The sequence below is a fragment of the Amyelois transitella genome, chromosome 23, assembly GCF_032362555.1.
Source record: "Amyelois transitella isolate CPQ chromosome 23, ilAmyTran1.1, whole genome shotgun sequence".
Taxonomy (NCBI): Eukaryota; Metazoa; Arthropoda; class Insecta; order Lepidoptera; family Pyralidae; genus Amyelois; species Amyelois transitella.
Genome location: NC_083526.1, coordinates 3,183,666 through 3,207,984, shown reverse-complemented (window position 1 = coordinate 3,207,984; position 24,319 = coordinate 3,183,666). Strand labels below are relative to the sequence as shown.

The 24,319-nt window shown below is 34.3% G+C and overlaps 3 protein-coding genes across 3 annotated transcripts in view; 2 read left to right on the top strand and 1 right to left on the bottom strand.

Moving 5' to 3' along the window:
* Window positions 1–70: 70 nt before the first annotated feature.
* Window positions 71–3,743, top strand: LOC106130690 (uncharacterized). Its single transcript, XM_013329588.2, has 4 exons — window positions 71–358; window positions 819–971; window positions 1,937–2,081; window positions 2,443–3,743. The coding sequence occupies exons 1-4, from the start codon at window positions 272–274 to the stop codon at window positions 2,652–2,654; spliced, it is 597 nt and encodes a 198-aa protein (XP_013185042.2). The 5' UTR covers window positions 71–271; the 3' UTR covers window positions 2,655–3,743.
* LOC106130633 (odorant receptor 4) lies at window positions 3,736–11,377 on the bottom strand. The gene is made up of 10 exons (XM_060950973.1): window positions 11,230–11,377; window positions 10,552–10,704; window positions 9,197–9,379; window positions 8,328–8,480; window positions 7,657–7,765; window positions 6,847–6,943; window positions 6,351–6,452; window positions 5,697–5,785; window positions 4,335–4,404; window positions 3,736–3,978 (listed from the first exon to the last, which is right to left on the bottom strand). Exons 1-10 carry the CDS (start codon window positions 11,345–11,347, stop codon window positions 3,919–3,921), a joined length of 1,134 nt encoding a protein of 377 aa, XP_060806956.1. The 5' UTR covers window positions 11,348–11,377; the 3' UTR covers window positions 3,736–3,918.
* Window positions 11,378–22,001: 10,624 nt separating this feature from the next.
* LOC106130691 (soluble guanylate cyclase 88E) overlaps window positions 22,002–24,319 on the top strand; it is a 68,140-nt gene continuing 65,822 nt past the window's right edge. The window contains exon 1 of the mRNA XM_060951072.1: window positions 22,002–22,229. The gene's annotated coding sequence lies outside the window, so the exon portion shown is untranslated. The remainder of the gene's footprint in view (window positions 22,230–24,319) is intronic.

Here is a 24,319-nt window from a genome sequence, read left to right as displayed (position 1 = left end):
TAATGATTCATTATCGAAGCTGGATATACCAACACCGCTTTATTTGCTATCAGTCAACTTATCAGTTTTACTCATTTGAGAAGCGCCTTGATGTCACCACATAAAATAATATTTATACATTTGTTATGCATTATTTTTGTATTATCACAAATGTTCCCGCGTTAAAATATGCCGCACGTTTTGCTGTTGCATTTCGATTGAGCCTTCCTTATTTGAACTTCTTTGTTTTCAAATTATATTTAAATTGGTATTAATATTTAAAAAAAGCAAAATGTATTGTGAGTGGCCAGAATTTCGGAGGTGCTGTTTTTGTTTACCGTTGAGAAGAGGAATTTTAATACTTGCTTATGTAAACATTGTAAGTAGAATGATTATACAGGACCTTTGTTTGTGTTATATGGTTGGCAAGATTTAGGTTTGTGGTTCATACTTCACCTCATTTCGAATTTGGATGTCGAAAGAAGCGACAAAAGTAACTCTCATTGCAGCGCCCGTCAAGGCAGGATTTTTTCGATCCCTATAACTGTTTTTATGTAAGTTTAACAAAAATCGTGACTCTTGGTTTAAAGCTGTTCATTTGCGGTTGTACTATCTGTACCTAATTACCTTGTCACCACTTTCGATACCTCCTTCTTCCACCTGGCGTTTGTCTCGGTTTCTTCCCCTCTTACTTCTCAAGAGAGGTGTTAGTCAGGTTTTCAAAGGACTTACTTACTCTACTTTAGGTTCCCTTCGGTTTTGTTAATACTCGACCCTTCTTTTAGATCATGATGAGGATATTGCTCTGTCGTTGACTGTACCCACTCTTTTTGTTCCAGATATGCAGTATCCTAGAATCTGTGATGTACTTTACAGATTCAGCCGTGCTGACTGTACATAGATCTTATATGGAGTTGCCGTACGAACTCAACATAGCCTTGGTGTTACTAGATATTGTGGCTACTCTTGTCTTCCTCTTCGGTTTGCATACGGTAAATATTTCTTTTTCTCCCAATAAACCGAGATTTAAACGTACTTCCACGGAATATTATTGACCAAATTTATTATCAAACGCGCCCTTTTAAGAAATTAGGTTATTTGTATTTATTAAAAAAGCTGCATTCTGAACTAAAGTCAGAGTTACTACATTTACTTAGTTATCACAAATTAGGTACATAGGTATATCAAACCTACCTATTGTCCTTTTCTTATGTTTCAAATTTAACTGCAGTTGACATAGTATATAAAAAAAAATTAACATAATAATGAAGAAATAAAATAAAATACATAATCGGATTCCAAATTTCGCGGTTACCACAGGCTTTTGGACGCACTATGAGTTGCCTTCAACAATACAAATGTTATAATTGCGAAAGTATTAAGTAGCTTAATTGTTTGTCTGTTTGTTACCTTTTCACGCGTTATCTAATGTCATCAACCCAATGAAATTTTGCATATATATATAATTAAGAGACTGTATTATTTTGTAGTTGGCGCTAAATTCGCATGTGTAGATCTTAGAGTGCCTACATAATTATAAATAAATGGGTGGCGCTAATAAATCATCTAAATTTGCGCGTGTAGATTTCGATAAATTCGCGCGGACAAAGCTGCGGGTGAAAGCTAATAAATAGGTAGTAACATACATACATTCTATACGTCACGTCACGTCACGTCTAAATTCTTGCGGGGTAGACAGAGCCAACAGTCTTGAAAGACTGAATGGCCACGTTCAGCTATTTGGCTTAATGATAGAATTGAGATTCAACTAGTGACAGGTTGCTGGCCGATCGCCTAAAAAAGAATCCCAAGTTTGTAAGCCTATCCCTTAATCGCCTTTTACGACATCCATGGGAAAGAGATGAAGTGGTCCTATTCTTTTTTGTATTGGTGTCGGGAACCACACGGCACAACAATAGGTAATAACTTTATATATATATATATATATATATTTCAGAAACGAGAACTGTACGTCCGTGTGTACTACAACTTCATGATCTTCTCGCTGTCGGCGTCGGTGCCGCTGACCGTCATCGAGCTGTCGCTGATGTCTCACCCCCACACCATCTACTTCACCATCTTCTACTTCATATTCACTACAAGTAAGTTTATTCCTGTGTTATGATTTTTGTCAAAAACTCGCTTGGAGTCGGTTACATCATCATCACGTCTTTATATCCGCCTAACGGGACAGACGGAGTTTAAAGTTCGCCTCATAAAAGAATCTCAAGTTAATAATAATTCTTCTTGATCAACTTCAAGAACATGCGCGGGAAGTGACGCAGCCGGCACATAACGTGCTTATTCTTCCATAAGTTTAACGACATCCATAGGAAATTATGGAGAAGTACTATGCCAAAGCACGTGGTGCTTTCGCATAGGTACTACACCATTATTCTCCGGCACAAGATTATATAAATACTCGTATGGAATAAAATAAAAAGTTTTATTCTTATTTTTCAGTCATAAACATCTACCTTCTTCTGATGGTACGAAGTATGGTCCGTAAACTTCAGATATTCGAGGGCAACACGTTTGACAACCAGTTGGCCGACATCGTACAAGGAAGCACACAAGTTGATCAACACCATACAACTGTGAATATAACTGATGACGCTTCTTCTAAATCGCTTGTTAATAATGATACGACAATAGCGCCATCTGTGATAAGTTAGATATATCTTGCTTAATTTGTTTCTACATTTTCTTAGTGACTGTACCTCTATATTCGTATAAATTATTTAAGACTAAAAAAATAGGTAAGTATTTCTTTTTGTAATGAATTTGTATTATAAGCTAGTGAATAAATATAAAACAAAATTGAATTATTATTAGAATTATAATTAACCTAAAAGTAACTCAGTTGTCCAATATGACACTTCTAAACAGACGGTACCTACAGCAAATGTTTTATTAAATACCAAATCAACATTATTATTAAGATATAATCATGCTTTGATAAAGTTATTAACACAACGATTAGAACTTCCTTTTTTTAAGTAGGTACGTTAAAATGTTTCATCCAAATGTATACACATGTAATATTTATACAGATCAGCGTATACAGCACATATAGACGTGCACATTTATTTCAATTTCTTATCCTTGTTGTTGCTATTGTTAATCCACACGTTTTTTATTGTACTGGAAAAAAATATTCCTTCTGTTTTGATGATATTCATTTACAGTAAATTCCAATAATAACTAGGTAACAGATTACTAGCTATAAAAATCATTCTAGGAATATGTTAATATGAAATCCCAATGTTTGTAAACAAGAGATTTTACCCTGAAACGTTCTTATCACTAAACATGTTGTTAAAATGGACGTTATCTCCATGTAAATAAGGTTAAAAATTATCTGTTATTGTTGTTAAATTGCATTGATAAAGACTAAGAAGGTTGGTTCGCAAGTTCGTATTTAAAATTTTGAACTTTATACCTTTGGCTCTTGATGCGCAAAGCACACATCTGTATGAGAATGGTATGTATATTTCAATTATTATATGCTTTTCGCAAATAAAAGAAAACGGGATTACGTCGGGAAGAAGAAAAATTTTGGTGATCATAATCAAAATAAAAATATATTCTAGCTCCAAAACTTTAATCGTGAACATTAGATATACTCGTATGCTTTTATAATGTATTGTACTGAAAATTTTTATATTTGACAGAATTACAACTTCACTTATACTTTGTAAGATTGATACAATATGCTTTTTAACAGCAGTCTTCAACTTTAAAAAAGACAGCTTATATTTCAGAAGGAAAAAGAAAGTAGATTGATGAGATTACATGTCAGTGAAATTTATTAATTAATTGTTGGAATTAACAAAAATAGTGATACAACATTGTGGAACAGAACATAATAATTATGTTATATTGTACCTATAAATAAATATTAATTTTAGAAACAACGTACATTTGTTGTTTTAATCTCTATTTTTTGTTGTAGACGTTTAGCAGCAGAGACAGGTAAGACCAAGCTGTTTTGATGACCTGAAAAATAGAAATATTCCGAAACGAATTACTTTGATAAAGGGATATAAAGAAAAAAGTACATATTTTAGGGAAGTAAGTATGAACAAGAAGTGACAATTTTAAGTTGTGATCATGTACATATATTGTTTAAAATAATTTTGAGTAAGTATAATGATTGTAATAAGTATTTTTTATATAGCCGTAGTCATTAAGGAACCCATAAAGGGTGAGGATGTGACCCGGATTAACGCTAGGAGGAAGGAGAAGGAGAAAGTTTCTCCTTGCACACATGGAGAAACTTTCTTCTTCTTCCTTCATCTTTTTTGGTGGTAGTGGGGACGATCGACCGGGAAACAATCCAACGAAGTACTTACAGTCGTGTAACTGGCTAAACATAAAACTGTGTGAAACCCATAAGTCACTACACGTACTGCCTTTTGAGATCTGAAACACGAAACAAGATAGATAGATAAAACTCTTTATTGCACCATAAGAGTAAAACATACAAAACAATACAAAGCAGATTTAGATGGTACAAAGGCGGACTTATCGCTAAAGCAATCTCTTCCAGTCAACCTTTGGGTGGAAGGAAACCAAACAGGCGATCGGCGTTGGCGCAGAGCAAGATAAATAAATGTTTGAATATAATAAAATAAATACAGACAAGTTGTTGAGCTAAGCTAGATATAAGTATAATAAATCTTTATTTATTTATCAACCAATAAATTTAGGCATAATAATAAAATATCTCAATTCTATCATTAAGCTAATTATATAATCAGTAATACCTAATCAGTCTTTTCAAGACTTTTAGCTCTGTCTACCCCGGAAGGGATATAGATGTGATTATATGTATGTATGTACTCGTATGTATAAACTTAGGGCGAAAATACATTTTTAATGTATGTATATGTAATTAATTTTTTGCAAAATTACGAATAAGTATCAAAAAACTACTTAACTGACTTTAACGCCTTACGGATTTAATAATTTATTTATAAAGCCATCATTATATATACATTTCTCATACATTCTTAATTTGATTAAAATAAGACCAACGCTTCGAAGGTGATTGCGTTACAAACATACAATAACTGTATTTTCGCCCCAATTTGATTGGTACAATAATATTCCATTAAAAATTCTTCCAAAAGACCCGCGACCTTCACAAATAATGAATGAAATCAGGTTCCACTGACCCAATTTATAATAAAAATCACCATTTTACGTCTCTGAAATGTTACTCGTATATCATTGATTTGCCTGGGAAGGGCCATGGGCAAAATGGACATAAAATTATTTTAACAAACATTAGATACCCAGAATCTCCTAGATCTGGCAAAATCATACATACATACATACGGTCACGTTTATATGTCTCGCGGAGCAGACAGAGCCTTGAAAACACTGAAAGGCTCAGAAGCCCATCGCCTACAAATAGGATTCTAACTTTATAAGCCTTGCCGTAGTCGTCGTATACAACGTAAATGGGAGAGATATGGATTTGCCCTATTCTATAGTTCCGGGAACCACACGGCACTTAAAAAATCGTTTAAGAAATACAGATCACAGACGGTCTTTTTGACAATCTCAAGAAACTATCTATACCTAGCTATTACCTGCGAATTCGCTCGTGTAAAGAAATATTTACCGTAAACAAAAGCGGTAAAGTGAGGTTAGAAATTTGTAACACCACAGACTTAACCAAAACATGTTTAGCAAATAAAATTAATTACCTGTGCATCATTATGAATAAAGTAGCGCAATTCCTCTTTGTGGCTCTGTACCAGCCGCATTTGTAAAGGGCATCGGAAAAGTCAACGCTCTGTAAAATAATCACATTTAAGACTTCAAATTCCAAGTACAGCGAGCTACGTAAGAAAGTATACCACCTTCAATACTATATCTACATAAACAATCTACAATACGAATTGGTTCACTTTTTTATGTTACCCGATGTTCTTCTACACAACAGACAGAAAAAATTTAAAGCTACAGTCTACGAGAAAGCTACGAGAAGCTACAAGTAAGCTACGAAAAAGCTACGACAAAGTTACTCGTATGTCTTGAAACTATATAATTTTAAGTATATTTTTTTTATAACTGAGTTCTTTATAACTTCTTTATTATATTACCTTGTATAGTAACCCACCGATATCACTTCAATAGATTATAGAATGAAATAAACTTGGAATTCTTGTTGAAGGCAATGGGCTAGCAACCTGTCACTATTTGAATCTCAGTTTTATCATTAAGCCATGCAGTTGAACGTGACCCTTCAGACATTTCAAGGCTATTCTACGGCGTTATATGTAGGTTTGTATAATTATCAAATAAATGAATTAGGTATCTGTCAATACTTAGCTTTGTATAAATGAAAAATTACTTACAGACTCCATCAGCCTATGACCATAGGCACAAAGTAGCCAAGTTTGCATCAGAGATGTAAGCAAGAAGGTTTTATACACCACTTCACTGGCTTTCTCCACTATCTGGTAAATATAACGATTTTTAAATTTTTCACTAATTTAGCATTTCGGATTTCTTCTATAGGCTTACTGGGAAAAACTTTTAGAGAAAATACTTTATTATAAAATAGAAAAACTATCAACGGGAAAAAAATACGGTCTAAATGAGAACCGCCTTTTTTATGAAGTCAATTTAAAATTATTTTAAATGCCCCATAACTTTATCGAAGACCCGTACTTAATTAACATTTACTCTTTGATTGCTTTATGAAAAATCCATCTGACTTTTGTATTTCGTGAACAATTTCGACTGTGTGGTTTCCTAGATAAGACGACTCGGAGGAGGAGGCAAGTGAAGGATATTCCCAAGGCATGACAATTGGCAAAAATATTTCGTTTTAAAAAAAAAGTAACTCACAACGGCACAGAATCCACAAAAACAGATGATGATGGTGCTATTGCAGAAGTTGAGGAGTAGGGGTAGGCTCATCAGGTCTTCCACGGTGCCAGCCAGCCTGCGAACAGGTCAAATGCGAAAGATAGTAAGGAGTTTCAATTTTTTTTATATTGCATATAATTTTGTTCAGTTAAAACTACTAGAAGTAGAATTGGACCAGTCCATCTCTGTCTCATGTTGTAGAAGGCGACTAAGAGAATAGGTACATCCGCTTAGTGTTGCGTTTACCACGATCCTAGTACGAGTACTTGAGTTAGGTACCGCGGCAAAGGAGTGGAGGTCGGATGGGTGTCACTTGGTGTAAATTTTTTTTAACGATATCTATATCATTTCACTTGCCGCGATCTGTTTTTTCGCATAGTTACTTTCTGTGTCATTCACATTCATATAAACATACATACGTATAATCACGTCCATATTCCTTGCGGGATAGACAGAGCGATCAGTCTTGATAAGACCAAGAGGCTTCGTTCAGCTGTTTCTTCAATTGAGAATCAAATACTGACAGGTTGCTAGTCCATTGCCTAAAGAAGAATCCTAAGTTAATAAACATTTCCCTTAGTCGCCCTTTACGACATCCACGGGAAAGAGATGAGGTGGTCCTATTCATGATTCTTATAGAGAAAAGTTGACGTCTGTTCCCGGACTGAAGACACAAGACTTCTTCTCCAGAACGCAATCGGGATAAACTCAATTTCTGGAATATGATACACAACGGTGCGGTGATAGACAACGCGGTATACTAATAATAAAAAATTATAAATATTTTACCTGATCAATGCTCTGTGCCTGACGATGATATCGTTCAACTCTTGACGCACTCTCTTATCCATTTCGTCGTCAGTGGATATATCTTTCTTGTATATTTTAGTATATTGGCCTGGAAAAATAATAATAATCAATCATATCTTTATCAAAGAACTACATTAGACTAGCTTTTGCTAAGAAAGGCACGCAGTCTTAGTAGGTATCGCTGCTAGCTGTTGAAAAATATATTTTTCTTTTTTTTTAGTGACAATGTTACGTTATAATCCTCCATCAAAATTAAATTACTTCCGATTTTTTTTTATTTGATCAAGGATACATACATATAATCACTCAATCAACATCCATTGCTAGGTAGACAGAGCCAAAAGTCTGATAGAATTAAGATTCATATAGAGCCAGGTTGCTAGCCCGTCGCCTAGTAGAAGAATGCCAAGTTTATAAGCTTATTCCTTAGTCGCCTTTTACGACATCTATGGGAAAGCGATGGAGTGGTTCTATTCTTTTTTCTATTGTAAAGAAAACATTATTCTATGTTTTTAACTCAAATGCTGGACTGATTTTTACTAAATTCGGCAGAGATATAGAAGTAACAGGCAATTTTTTTCCGAAATTCACGAAAGCGAGGCCCCTCGCACTTTAAAGTTAGAAGTTACAGACTCTTAAGTTAGACTTACTCAATGGGTACGAAGAAGGCAGTTGCTTATCAGTGGTAACAGGCAACATCCTCTGGACCCTTATAGAGAGCAGGTCAAACTGCATGGAAATGTGGCAGAGCAGGATGCAAAACATCATCACGCCGGTTTGCAGCGACAACACCGCTACCACACCTGCATTTACAAGAAGTGGGTTAAACCCTACTCCTGTCAAAATAAATGGTTAAGATTCTAAGACTATAAAATTAATTTCTTGTCCACTTGTTATTTTTTTTTGTTTGTTTGAAGTGATGACTGTCAAGATCATATTTTGCTATGCGAGAATTCTTTTCCAAATACTTTGTACATATTCTTTTAAATCCAAAGACTGTTTTGTAATTTTATTTATTTCTTTTAATGTGCAATAAAGAGATACGCCTCTTGCCACGTCCACGAATTTAAGTGTATACAAAATTTATCCACTCCAAAATCGTAGTGACTGTTGGGCTCTGGCGTTCACTTAAAGAAGTGAGGTCGGATAAACGGATCTAATGTTCTTAAGATGATAGATAAATTTGTAATAGCTATATTCTACTCTGTGCCCGTGTGGTTCCCGACACCAATGGAAAAAAAGAATAGGACCACTCCATGTCTTTCCCATGGATGTCGTAAAAGGCGACTAAAGGATAGGCTTACAAACTTGGGATTCTCTTTTAGGCGATGGGCTAGCAACCTGTCACTATTTGAATTTCAATTCAATCATTAAGCCAAAAAACAGAACGTGGCCAATCAAACTTTTCAAGACTTTTGGCTCTGCCTACCCCGCAAGGGACATAGACGTTACCATATGTATGTATGTACTCTGTGGCTAACTAAGAGCCTCTTCTAACTATCTAACTCCCCAGCATTACCTTGCCAAGTCTGCACTACGGTGATGACTTCAAACACGACTGGCTTGTAAGGGTCGAAGGGGAAGTAGTACAGCAGCAGGAGTTCCCTGGGGGGTTGGTAGCCCAGCAGGAGGCCCTTCAGAGCGGCCACGTAGGGACGGCTCATGTATGCGATCAGTAGGATGACGTTGCTGTAGTAGTAACCTGTAAATATTATATCAGGTACCTATGCCTATTTTTGCATTATTAAATTACCAAAAATATTGCATATCTTTTGGTTTCGCAACTTTGGTTGACGTCAAATAAATTACTTAATATTAAGTTTAATGCCGCTTCCAAATCTCCTGTAACAAGTCCTCTTTATCCTGGCAATTGGATGTATGTAATTTAAATCCAAAATTACGTCTCGTCTCGCACCGGAGGGGAAGGCAGAAACAACACCTTTCTTTTTGATTTTCATACAAGCTCGTCGGTTGAGGGCATTCTTTCCCGATTTGATAAGTAAAATTTGTCTTGGCATTCTTCTTCCAATTTTGAAATTCAAATTCATTTAACAAAAACATCCTCAACCGCATTCTATCCGCCTTTCATACTGTTCTGAAGTATGATTGCAATTTTTGCTCTTAGTATTAAAGCGATGGGCTATTAACCTGTTATTACACCTAAATAAATTCTATTATTAAGCCATCTAGCTAAACGAGCCCATTCGCTGTAACTATTGTTTCTGTCTAGCCCTTTAAGAATAAAGACTCCAATCTATTTGTAAGTGTATAACCATTTTATTTTATCAACACATACACTCTACATTACTCTTTCCCTCAAGAAAACCATCACTAATGCTGCAAAAAAGTGTTATATTTTGTCGAGAGGAAAATGGTATTATTCTGTAAAGGAATATCAAACACTGCACTCCAGCTGCTCTTTATGACAAAAATATGAGGGCGAATCTCAGTGAATCATTCCTGACGTGACGTGCATAAAAATAAAGAGCCATTGTCCTGAATTCCTGTTTCGCACTAAGAAACATTTATTTTAGCTTGTCTAAGTTGCATTTATATATATATATATAGTAAAATTAAGTTAAAGGTACTTAAAAAATATAAACACTTTTGATTTGTCTTTTTATTGAAAAGTATTTGTAATATAATGGAGAGGAGTCTTTTATGATGATCTTAATCGCTTCTTAATCATGATCGGCAAGCATTCATACATACACGGAAATCTGGTTAAAATTTCACTGGGTCATTAGAATCAAATCATTCTCTGATTTAGATCAGACGAGTACAAGATTAGCTTTGTACCTCCAAGCCGCTGGCCGACAAAAACTACAAAATTTAATTCTAAACCTCTTCTTTGGATATCGTCCATAAAGCTACCTTTGACTACGTAATTGACTCGTGTGGTAGCCTTGCTGACCACCTGGTACTCTTCCTCCGTCACCTCTCCCTCGGGATACATGTCTCTCAGCTCCTTCACGAGGTTTTCGTAGACTTCTCTATGAGAGACTATCTTGTAGCAGTTGATCATTGCTGGGAATTAAAAGAGTAAATTAAATTGCTTGTGGTAAAAATATTTTTTATTATACACTCTCTACCTAATCGTGATTTATTCTAACATACCTTACATAGGTAAAAACTAAGAAACCTTTGGGTACGTAGGTTAGCCTATAGACGTAGAAGAAAAGGCGGACAGAGTTTTACTATACTCTCATCGTATCTCGTCATAGATTATCTCATTTTCTGTCACTCACACATGCGTACAATGCATTACGATTTTTCAAGCCACACTACATCTGCCTTAATTTCTACGTCTAGGGGTTATACACGAACATACTTGTAATAGGTGTAACCTGGCATTCTCTCTAGACTAATTTAGGTTTTGTTATTAAGTTTTGACGTAGAGGTAGAGTCTTCATCTTTCTCCTGGCGTTAGACCCGGTTACCTCCTGACCTCACTGGACAAGAGCCCGGAGTGCACCTCCTACCATGATCCCGGATTGGATGATTCAGGTTTATACACAGTCTAGTAAAAGATAAATTAAAAAGAAATACTACCTAACGCAGCATACCCAACACAAGGCATCATGATGAATATCTGGATGTCATCCTCGAAAGTTCCTCCCCTCTCCGACAGGACCATGTTCAGGATCTCCAGCGTCATCGCTTGGAACATGTTCAGAAACTCGAACCAGTAGTAGATGTTCCAACATTTTCTGGAATACAAGTAGTGCCCTTGTACTGAATTTCTCTTTATACATACATACATACATACATAAAATCACGCCTCTTTCCCGGAGGGGTAGGCAGAGACTACCTCTTTCCATTTCTCTTTATTTAAAGTTTTATTTTTATTTTCCTTGATGTACATAAATATATAAATAAATATATATTTATGTACATCATGATTTTTCACATATGATTTTCTATCGGTTGGGATTATTTAACTTAATTTTTGAGTAAGTATAGAACACTTTGGTCACACAGTCAATGGGAATAGTCTCCTGACGTTAGTCCAGTTTGTGTCCTCACGTCTCTGAAGAGGAGCTCTAATTCCAGTTCCATTCTAAGTTTTCCACGACACGACACCAGTCTGACCTCCGAAGCTTTGCATATGAACCTAACCCATATTCCATTTCCATCATAGTTGGACATCTAATTGCATGAATGTTTTGGTTAATTTTTTTCCACACCATAAGAGTATCGGTTAGTACTTAAACTAATATCATGTGTATACCTACATAACAAGAAAAGAGTAAAAAAAGGTATATGTATGGTCGTGGTAGAATATAAACCTGTGCCTATTTTTCCACGTAACTTTAGACCACCGATCTGCAAATACATCTGGAATTAATGCTTAAAATAATAATAATATTATTTGCAATCTGGTGTCAGTAGAACCAATCCTTAACACCGCTTATAGCATAATAATTATGGCAATAATTGAAGCGGTGCGCGGATTTAAAAGCTGCCATTTGCAATAATTACGCCATTAAATTTGGCGATAATTCTGAAGCTACTTTCTTGCCGCCGTTAAAAGGTTTTCGGTGACAATTTTATGGCGCCATATACCTGGAGGTTGTAAATCAATATGAAAAAAGTGAAGAAATTATAGGGAAAGATCCTTATGAAAATACGCGCTATCGCGCGTCTTATGGAATAATCGTCTCTTCAAAGAGACGATTATTTCATAACACTATTTATTGTTTAGTTTAAATAAGTACTTTCACTTTCTTTATTTTGTCCAAATTAAAAAGAGAGATAAGGACGATACGAAATCTTCTACTGCAGAAGAAACCTAAGAAGATTTTTCACTACTTTAAATCCAATATATGATTTCATCATAATTATGCCGATATAGGAACAACTATGTGACCCGTCTAAATTAATGCTTATAGCTTAACTTCCATGACCTATTTCTATTTGATCACGTTTATTAGCCAAAAGCCATTCCGTCACAGCTGGATACATCAAATGCTGTAAAAACTAAGCCTGTTATTGTTATAAGTTGTTATAATATATGCGAGTTCAATGATACATCATTTTATCTAATCAATGTGGCTCTGGTGAAAGGTCAGGGCAGATGGACCTTAAACTGGTGAGTTTGCGTAAAGAAAGGGATGAATGTGAATAAAGCCAAAGAAGTATGCAGGGATTGTAGAAGGTGGAAAGATGCATTTATATTCTAACTATCATATGAATGTATAAAGTTTTAATCCTCCGTGGTTTCCTTTATTTTAGTATATTTCTTTTTCTTCTCATGGAAGCCACTAAAAGATTGCCTAGTGAAACAATCATGATCTAATCTGGGTCAGATTTTCCTATTAAAAGGATCACGGAAGTCAAATATAAGCCATCGGCCTCTGTTTTAACACCCAGTCTGACGAAAGATGTTATTTTTTTGCGGTCGCCCCTAAACATCGCTCCTGCTATAGAGTACAATCCGGGATTTCCCTGTACTATAACTACTATGGCCCTAAAGACACCTTAATGAGGACGCAGCCGAAACTTATGCACTAGATTTAAAAATTATACTTACTTCGCGAAATCAGAGTCGTTCTTATTGAGCCGGATGCCAACCAGTTTGAAAATGAACATCGGCGTTTGATACGTTCGATCGTAATCTTCCGCTTTGCACAAAAACTGCATAGATAATAAATAAATACTTTTTAAAAATGCGATTTGCCAAGATTTAATGAGTAGGTACATCCGTACTTCTCGGCACTTTAGAATAAGACCATTCCATCTCTCTCCCATGGATGTCGAAAAAGGCTTCAAGGGATAGGCTCGTATACTTGGGATTCTTCTTTTAGGCGATAGGCTAGCAACCTGATACTTTTTGAATCTCAATTTTATCATTAAGTCATATAACTGAACATGGCCTACCAGTCTTTTCAAGACTGTTGTCCCTCTTCTCTTATTGGTGCCGGGAACCACACGGCACTTCACCTCATCTTTAAAACTTAATCTTAAAAACAAATCAAAACTTACTTTTTTCTCATCTTCAACATGACTTTTACTTTTATTCAGACAATTTCTGAGACAAGACGCCATTGTCAACACATCAATTATATGACTGTAACAGACACGTGAAGTGTGTTTTTACATACATGCCCGTGTGAATATAAACACCGGCCATTTGCAATTTTTATGTTGTTTCTAAACTTCGTGAGTGTTGGGATTTGAACAATAAAAACTTTTCATTTGTTTTATAAGCACTTAAATAATTTTGTATTTGTCTTTCTGTGCAATGACGACATAAAGTTTGAAGTAATAGGGTTGCTACTTGTATTCATAGTTCGTTCAAGTTACCCAAGGGATATGATAAATATAATAGATAGGTATATTTCGTGAACTGACGAACGACGTTACTACGTTAACTATTCTTTAAATATTAACATATTATGTGTAGCATACCAGACTAATAGACTTATTCATATATCCCGAAAATATCACATTGTTAGCATTCATCACGTTTACCTAGCAAAGTTACTATATGTAAATTACCTAGTTGCCATGATAAAAAAGTAAAGGTTTTTAATACCTATTTACTAAATGTTCTTTTATTAAAAGTATCTAATAGTATCCCTACATTCTAATCTATAATAATTGGAATAACATTTATATTATGTTTTCCGATCACTATATCGCTATTCATTTTGTTTTTTTTTTACAACATTGTGGATTTCGCAAAAACCGATTCTGGTGTCCCACGAACCTGAAAATTCTATTAATATTTTCTACATATCTTCTATCAAAATTAGACCTACGGTTGGAAAGTAATCTCTTTAAAAACATATTATATAAAAAATGTATTTTCACCCCAAGTTATTGGTATAACACGTTCGCTTCGCTCGCTCGGTGAATTAAGTGCTAACCCTAATTGATATTAAATTATTTGAAATTCCCTACTAAAATTTATCAAACTTTAGAAATAGATCGATTTTTTTTTAATTTTTATTATTTTTTCTATATAGGTTCTTGGTTGAACGTCATGATGACTGATTTACATGCACGATGGTTCGAAATAAAGATATGATTTGATGCTTGTCTGTACCTAATCTATTTGCCTTTAATTATCTATATAATAATAACGTATACATAAATTCAACAAAATTTGTAAAATTGTGACTATGTTTAATCTTTCCTTTACCTTTAAGAAAGAGATTCAGACCTACAAACATAGAATCACCCATATTGCCTCTTTTCCGACGGGTGGGAAAAAAATTCATCTTTCGGCACATATTTTCAAAATCAGTCTCCAAGTTTAACCATTGTCAAAAACAAACAAGTAATTAAACCTTAAAATAATGAAACCGCGAATCACATTTAGTGTTTGTTTATGGCTAGATTGTTATTCCAGTAGGTCCCAAAGGCACAGATAATAGTTGTTGGTGTGTGTTTAGGGACCTCCAAATTGAGTGGTGACTAGTACCTACTAAGTTTGTTTCCAAGAAAAATAAGTTCTCGAAGGTAGGTACTTCAAATCTCTATTTGCCAGCTTACGTGTGATTTGTTAGAAGCTGTCCAGAACTTTTAAAAGTTTTGTATGTTCACTGTTATTATTGATAGTCTTCTAGCTTTTATCTGTAGCTTCGCCCTTGCGAATATAGCGCCATCTACTGGCGCTAATTTAAATGATTAATTAGGAACACTTACAAATTTTATACAGGGTCTTTGCTAATCAAATGGGAACTTTAGTTTTTACAGGGATGAAAAGTACTTTCCTAAAATTTATTTACCCATGAAAGTATGTCCTTCTCCAGACTTAATTATACATACGAGAGTTTTGAGAAGAATGGTTCAGTAGATAACGCGTGAAGAGGTAACAAATAAACTTGCGTTTATTATTATTACTTGGGATGTCTCAATAAAGTTTCCGTTTAATATCACCGAATAGATTTTAAGAGATAGCATGCATGCGGAACTTGACACGATGTGATTCACTACCTGGTATTGCCTTTAGTCGCCTTCTACCACATCTACAGTAAAAAGTTATTATTCGTATTCTATTCTTCCGGACCACACCACTTAAAAGTCTTGATAGCCTACTCCAGTCAAAAGACCGTGTTTCTCTTAAATACGAGACAGAAAAAAGTTCTTATATCTCAAGAGACTTAATGCCTCTTCAAGTATTATATTAAACCTAGGTATATATACCTACTAGTAAATAGACAGCAAACTTCTTAAACCTATTCATGTTCTTAGAATCTGGATCTAGCGAATCGATCAAATATAAAAATCGCTCTACATATTCGCCAAGTAGCCTGCTAAAATATTGGATAAAGCCCGCACGAAAGCATGCAATTATTGAGCAATTGCCAGGAATGAGCTTGCAAATTAACATTCTTTATGCAAACTCATCAGTTTCGGATACTCTAGATATCTTTTTTTTTTACCTTTTACCAGGACGTTTCTTATAACGTACAAAATAATTGTATTTACTCTCTCGAGAGGAGCTCGGGGTGCGCCTTTTTTACCATGATCCAGGATTGGATAAGTCAGATTTTTACACGAATCAACTCCCATCTGACCTCCGCAACCTTAGCAGGGGAATTTTATCCATATTTTATCATGGTTACACATCCAGTTGCTTGAAAGAGCGCGCAGTTTTCCTCTCGATGTTTTCCCTCACCATAATAGCATCGGTTAGTATTCAAACTAATGTACATAACTTCAAAAATGGTCATTGGTACATTGACGAGATGGAATTTGAACCTGTGCTTTTATATATATACCCTTACCGATTCGACCAACTCTCTAATTAAGTCGTCTCCTATTACGTACAAAATTAGGTTATTATAATTGAATATAAAAATAACTCTTTGCTTAATGTGTATGACGACCTTAAAACTGAAGAAATATGGATTTTGAGATTAGTATTTGAGTAACGGTCCTTTCAGCTCAACTAAATAGATAATAACTAAGTATTACGTGATTCTACGGAAATTCCGTTTCTGAGACTCCTCTACTTCTTGGAAGGATATTGTAATGATTACTTATTTCGATCGATGACTTGTAAGTATTTAAAAAGGTACGTTAGTCCTTTTATATTCTTTGTTCATCGCTTCAAAACCTTCAGAATTTCTGAAGAAAAAATTCAATAAATTCTGAAGGTTTTCCCCGTCCGTCGTTTCAGAGTTTATTCGTACATACATACAGTCACGTCTTTATCCCTTGCGGGGTCGACAGAGCGAAATGTCTTCAAAGGACTGATAGGCCATGTTCAGCTTTTTGGCTTGATGATAGAATTGAAATTAAAATAGTGACAAGTTGCTAGCCCATCTCTAAAAGAAGAATCCAAAGTTTATAAGCCTATCTCTTAGTCGTCTTTTAAGACATCCATGGGAAATACAATGAGTGGTCCTATTCTTTTTTTTTATTGGTGCCGGGAATCACACGGCACAGTTTATTTATAAGTCTGTTAAAATGAGGAAAAAAAAAACTATAAATCCGTCTCTCCTTTACCGCCATTAAATGTGAGCAAGCCGTTTTTATTTTCAAAGGAAAATTTTGCGTAATACTACGTGTGAAGTATTAACTCAGTCGTACTTCTGATAAGGGTCAGATTTTATGCTCCTTTTCTACCTGCCTACTACAAGATAGTTTTTACTCGCAGTTCCTTCAACGTGAAATAAAATTCCCATTTAGAGGACCGGTAGGGATTTCTCGTTTCTTTGAAATTGTTATCTGTTATTGCTCCACAAACTTCCTAAGAAACCTACGTACCAAATTTCGAATTAGACCTTAGTTTGGGCTGTGCCTTGATATATCAGTCAGTGTTAACTTTACTCACAAAAATAATTACTACTGAAATAATATTGAGCACATCACTAGTTCAATGTCCGTCAATCCATTAAATTAACTTAATATTTTTATATACACCACAATTAGCACTTGCATGTGAAATTCAACATCGTGGGAGTAATATTTAATTTTGCAGCTTTTGAAGACAGCTTTTGTGTGAATAAAAATGCTCATTTCTACGCCTTTGTCGTTATTTAAATAAAAACATGCTTCTTTTTAATTTTTGTGGTCTCCTGTCTACAAGGCCTTCAAAATTATTTTAAAATATATTTTGAAAAAGGGTTTAATTTCTTATTTGTCTCCTTTCTACTGCTTGTTGTGAATATAAAACATGTTTTTTAAATTAAACATAAAATTTTAACTAACATAAATGTAAAATATTCCCTATTCGCAAGCATGAAAAAGTGCACATTCTTAAAACCTTTTAAGACTTTTTTTTAATTGTGTTATTTTATAGTGAATTTCAAAGAAAATGTCTTCCAAAATGATTAATTTAAATTGAATTCCCGAGTGTAATTTTCACTTTATAAATTGTATCGTAAACGTTTAAAAGCGTCGCATTATGGCGGTCACGTCAGGCAGCAATATGAACCGAGATTGACTTCTCTTGTCGCCACCGAGTTTTGCATTTTCATTGCGACTGTACTCATTTCGAACTTCTGCTTTTGAATTCAAATTATTTTTTAAAAGAGCACGTTTTAGTTAAAATCTCAGTTATTTCCGTTTTGGCAGTAATTTAGGGAAATGCTCTGTTATTGCATCCCTAGACCACACATAAAAAAGGAACCCACATGCCAAATTTTAAATCTTCAAACCCAGTGGTATAAATTATACAAACAAACATACATCACAAAATCACGTTTATATCTATACTAGCTGTGCCCGCGTCTTCGTCCGCGTGGAATAGTAATTTTGGGCATCATTGAAGCCTTCAAGGATGAATAATTTTCCCCATTTTTTTCACATATTGCATTATTTTTTTGCTCCTTATAGTTGCAGCGTGATGTTATATAGCCTAAAGCCTTCCTCGATAAATGGTCTATTCAAAAGAATTTTTCAATTCAAATAAACTTTTCAGCTTTATAATATTAGTATTGATATAGAGACAATTTGGGTTTTAGTTCATATTCAGTTAATCATTTAGTTAGTATCCTTTATTATACATTCTGTCATACAGACTTTCTCGAGTTTTATCTATATTTTGACTATTTAAAAAGTATGTTAAATAGGAAGTGATATTTTTTTTAATAGGTATAATTTTATTTTGATCTAAGTCCATAACGTTCGAAGTCATCTGTTCGTCATGGCTACACCCAGCCACGAATTGTATAAATTAACAGCTACACTGTTTTTCCCGCCATTTTGAAATGTTATCGCTGTAATATTTAAATCGTTAGAACGAACAAAATGAAGTAATTTAACACATTTTATACGCTTAGTGATAAAAACTAACTTATAAAGAATTACACTTTTACGGATGCTAAGTCAGAGATTACATCTTTCCACTTGCCACGATTCCTGCATACCTCTTTTTCTTCATCCATATGCATAAATCTCTTCATGCAAGTGCTTAGGGTACTCTTGACTTAACCTTTTAACAAACTGGATTTGATCAAGGCACGCACCTTTCCCCTTACAGTACTTTTTTTTGTTATGAAAGGATACCGTATATCCTTCAATATATAAGTAATATTTTTCCTAATAATTAAAATATGTGTGCGTAAGAAAAATACTCTCAAGAGGTTGAATAAACAAAATCTCCAGGATTAAGTTGCGATCATAATCAACATTTTTAAGTGATAAAATTTTTCATAAAACTTCAATAGTTTTGGCTGTAAGTATTCATTGAAATTTCAAATGTGGGTACAATTTAACTAAAAAAATAATTTAAAGTCTAAAGAGATCAATATCGGAAAGCGAGTCTTGGAAAAACGTTAATTTGTAAATTGACGTCCGGCGAAAATGCTGCAGTGTAGTTTGCTCCGCCGCTTCCTCTACACTAGCGTTTTGGAAGCAGTAATGAATATAATTTTACTTGAGTTATGTTGACATCATAAAGCGATACATTATATCCTATTTTGAAAATAAATCTGTTTCAATAAGAGGACAATTTTCCATTAAAAATCGTAAATGTGCGTCTCCAACATCAAAAAAATAAACCGCCTACATTAAGGAAGTCATTACATGATTGTTATCTTTGCTCATCACTACAAAAGATAATTAAACGACTATGTGACCGATACATTCGTAGACAAACACTAGCAAGGTCAGTTGACCTTTCGCATCCTGGCATCTTAGCTACCATACAGTTACGTATGTGAACAACTGAACAAGTCCATTAAAGTATATACCGTGGTGACTATGAGTACTTTGAAAGTTGTGTACAATTTCAACTTTATGGGAGTTCAATTTCCTGATCCTTAAGGGTTACGAATAAGTACGAATACCTACTTCATTTGACTATTAAGAAAGCAAGTTCGGGACTTGTTGAGAATGGGTTTGAGATTCAATTATAGTGACAGGTTGCTAGCACATCGCCTAAAAGAAGAATCTCAAGTTTATTAGCTTTTCCCCTTATTGCCTTTTTCAAATTGCATGCGAAAAGAAGCAGCTGTAATGTTTTTTTTTATCGCTACCAGACCAGTATGGAAGCTAGCAATATATCAATGTGCTCTTGTTCCCTTAGTCGCCTTTTACGATATCCTATGGGAAAGAGTGGTCGATTTCTAAAGTGCCGGACACCACACGACACCAAGCAATTGAATGGATATTTTCTTTTTTACTTCTGTATACGCCTGGGATAACCAAGCTGAAATAAATAAATAATGAGCGGAATAAATCAACATAAATTTGGCAATATGGTAATTCCAATAGCATTTCCAAAAAAAAAAGATAATTAAATAATAACAATCATTCGCGTTAAATTTGGAATCTGTTATGCCATGACCGATTAATGTTTTTATCCTGGTATTATTTATTTATGAAAATTAGAATTTATTTTTTCAAAAATTAAATCTATCCGAAAGTAGCATTTTCTTAATTTTAAACTCTATTTCGCAGAAGAAGAGGTTAAGTGGTTTAAACGGAACTTGCAATTAATTACTGGTCTACTCCGTTAGGGATAAATAAATGTATTAATCAATTATATACATATATTGATCTTTAGCGGACATCAAGTTCTGCGCAAACCGCTGAAAATTCAGTCCATATTACGCAAATTCTCTCCAATAGTCACTTCGACATAGTTATATCATGCAATAATGTTTAATGACCTTTATTTTATAAACCCATAAAATCTGTATCTGAAGTTAGGCGGTATTGGTATAGATAGAGCCTCAGTTAAGCTTGTTAACTTAATTGAATCTCACGAATCGCGACCAACATCATTTTGCAAAGGTTTCTTTTGTCTTTTAATGAATTCCGCTTTTTAATTCTCGCGTTGTGGGCGAATTGAGATGACCAACGAACTGTGATTAATGCGTTTGACCGAATAGACTAAGTAATTATTTCCTTTGATATAGTAAAAAGGTTGTAAATATGTGGCCAAATGCTTGAGTTTTTATTTTTGTAAACTTTTTTTTGCGCGGGAAATTGTAAATCTGTTTTGGGCTTGAACTCTTAAGAAAATATTTATACCATTTTAAAATGAAACACTTATCGAATATACTTAGGTGGAAGCCATATTATCAATTAAAAAAGAAATTTGCGTAAGATTTAAAAATCCAATTCTCAGAACTACTGGACAGATTCGAATAAAACTTTTTGGGTTTGAAAGCTATTTGCCCTAGGCAACATACCTACAGGTTAATATAAAAAACTGGAACACTTACAAGTCTAGTAGTTCTTAAGTCTAGTCACCGACTACTCTATTAGTCTTATATTCCAATTTCTATAGTCGTGTCGAAAGTGTGTGCGAATGTCGTGTGTGTGTGTGTGTGTGTGTGTGTGTGTCATCGCGCGCGTGCCATATTAATTGATTGACGTGCCAAATATAATTTCAATAGGTTCGTCCCGTAGAGGTAATGTCGCATGCACTTTGTTTTATTTAGAGTGCGTCAGATTTAGGGCGTGATCGATCTAAAAAATATTCTTTTAATTTTGTTATTAATGTTTTCAAGTTCATGCTAAAACCACAATTCATAGTTTACGGTTGTATACTTTAAGTTATCTTTAACGATATCCAAGGGAAAGAAAAAGAATGGTAGGTGCTATATAATAAAGTGAAGTATAGTAACAAGATCAGGTAATACAAAACACTATTTTATCGTAGCCCTTTATAGAAGTATTCCAAGGACAATTTAATAAGAATTATTTAACGAACGCCCTTCGTAGTCGTGTCGTCACAAACGCTATACCCGAATGTAATTTGCACAAATACAAAACGGTCGAAATAACGAACGGATAAGTCGGCGGGAAAAGTGGATTGTAACCGCTTTTCCCGCTGACTGTACCGCGCCTGCGAACGCTACATCCAGACACGAACCTGAACTAAACTCAGTTGAGCAGTCGCCTTTAAACGCACAAGTCTACTGCCGCCCTTATGTGACGCCATAGCGGAACACGCGCACGTAAATCAAATTAAGAATTCGAAGAAAATTTAAATATAGTATTATAAAAATTAAGTGTTCCAATTCCAAAATTGAACGTTCGAAAGTGTAATATGTTTTTCTTTGTGTTCTGTTGGTGAGTGATCGGAAAGTTTGTTTTTTATTTCCGGTAGCGGCTTGTTTTTATTGGCGGCCAGAAATAAGGTAAGTTTTATAGCAACTTTTATTTTCCTTTATTTAATTAACCAAAAGGATGACGATTTGAATAAATTGAAAATTCGGTATAATTTAATTTTTTTAAATATTATGTGTCTTGTAGGATATGTGAAACTTAGTACCCAATTTATGTTTACAGAAGAACTTACGCGATAACTAATTAATTGATGTAATTATCTAAACTTATATTATTGTATGTGCCTTCCTTTGTAGGTATATTTTTTATTACTTATTTTCGTAACCCATAACCAAAATAAGATTTATTTCACCTTTAATGTAACAAAATTAAAAATCCATGGAAACTATATTTAAAGAAATAAGTATGTACTTGTATTGTTTGTTTGTTTTATTTATGTTTTTTTACTTTGTCCGCTTTTCACCTGTTGCTTCTGTTTACGATAAGAGCCAGATCTAACCTTCCTTACATATACTGATTCAACATTGAATTTTTTTATTTAAATACATAAATAGACTGTCTGATTAATAATATAAATTTTGATAAATATGTAAAAGAACAACTTAATGAGCTTTCGTTCAGTTAACGAATCTGGCGATCTGTAAAATAATTTGATGTTTAAGTCTATGATAAATGAACATGTAAACTATCATCATAACATGTTTCAATCTAAATCTTAACATTTTTCTTCAATACTACTAAATAAAGAATTTGAGTTATATTTAATATAAATAATAGTGTTGTATAAAGGTTTCGGAAAGTTATTACGGTCGGTCGGTTTGTGTGAAACCAACCCTTCGCTTTATTGGCATGTAAAAATTAGGTCAAATACATTTTGTCGCTCGTTCTTGGACTTTAGAAAATTAGAGTTAGTTCATTGTGAAGATGTTTTGGAATTAGATGATGAAATTTAGATTTAAACGTTGAAGTTTATTCGATAGGTATAGCAATACCTTTACCAACCTTTTGAAATTCATTAATACTCTTATCTCAGTAAAAGCGAAACATTTCTGGAAGACATTGTGAATTTATGTTTCAAAAACTCAAGATACACAAGAACTTGATTGACACATAATGAACAAAAATATTTTTGGAATTGGAAAATAGCGGCAATTTAGATCTTATACTGTTAGATGTTTTGTTAAACGAGAGATGACTTATGCTCAAGGCTTGTATTTCGAAAAAATATATGTTTATCGATCGAAGGCAAAAAACTATCGACTAACTAATGATGACAGCCCTATGCAAACCGTCACGTACGCTCATCGGTCTTTGCCACTAATAGAGTGACAAAGTTAAGTGCAGTATTACGATATTCCTTAATATTTCACTTTAAATGCTTATAATCAAACATCCAAGAACGAGGCCTTTGTAAAAAAATAGTTTACCAACATGGCTGGCGATTGAAAATACAGGCCGAAAAAATATATAAATGAAAAAAAAAAACTATCGATAAACTGATATGACAGCTCAATGAGGTCCACAGTAGTGCTCTTCGCAGCTCTGAGAATCTTCGCGTGGCGATGCCAGAGTTCTCCACAACTTTTTACTCGCATTGGTTTACAGTAAATTCTACGCGCCTGTGGAACTCCGTGCTAAACTCATACGGCGTGCTCCAACCCTGGTTAGCTTTAAATCCCAAATCAATTCACACTACCTCCTTCTATAATTCTAGCCCCTTTCCCCTTCAGTCCTTCATTTCCTCTTCGTTATATGAGTATTAAGTTGAAATATATCGATGAAAAAAAAACAATATCGACACACTAACATGACAGCACTATACATGCGTCACGTACGCCTATCGCTCTTTGCCGCCTTTAGAGTGACAAGGTCAAGTGCAGTATAACGACACGTCTTGTACGTAATTTTATTACATCTTCCTCAATTTTCCACGAAAACTTTCAGATGATATGTCACAAAGGTATTCCTTTTGATTCCCATTGCTAACGCGTACTATTATTTGTATATATGCCTACTCGTATATGTATGTATGTACATTCGTATACGTTTTTATTCCTTACGTAGTCTAAAGAGCCGATGGTCACAAACTTTGACGTTACGCTTTTTATTTATTTTCATTATTGATTAACACACTTAACAGATATCAACGTTATTACACATA

Excerpts from the sequence above, each read along its gene's own strand:
- LOC106130690 (XM_013329588.2), top strand. The coding sequence starts at position 272 with ATGTATTGTGAGTGGCCAGAATTTCGGAGGTGCTGTTTTTGTTTACCG. Across the intron at positions 359-818 it reads TACTTGCTTATGTAAACATT|ATATGCAGTATCCTAGAATC; the intron begins GTAAGTAGAATG and ends TTTTTGTTCCAG. Across the intron at positions 2,082-2,442 it reads CTACTTCATATTCACTACAA|TCATAAACATCTACCTTCTT; the intron begins GTAAGTTTATTC and ends CTTATTTTTCAG.
- LOC106130633 (XM_060950973.1), bottom strand. The coding sequence starts at position 11,347 with ATGTTCCAAGCGATGACGCTGGAGATCCTGAACATGGTCCTGTCGGAG. Across the intron at positions 6,944-7,656 it reads AGGCACAGAGCATTGATCAG|GCTGGCTGGCACCGTGGAAG; the intron begins GTAAAATATTTA and ends ACCTGTTCGCAG. Across the intron at positions 5,786-6,350 it reads GTCATAGGCTGATGGAGTCT|AGCGTTGACTTTTCCGATGC; the intron begins GTAAGTAATTTT and ends ATTATTTTACAG.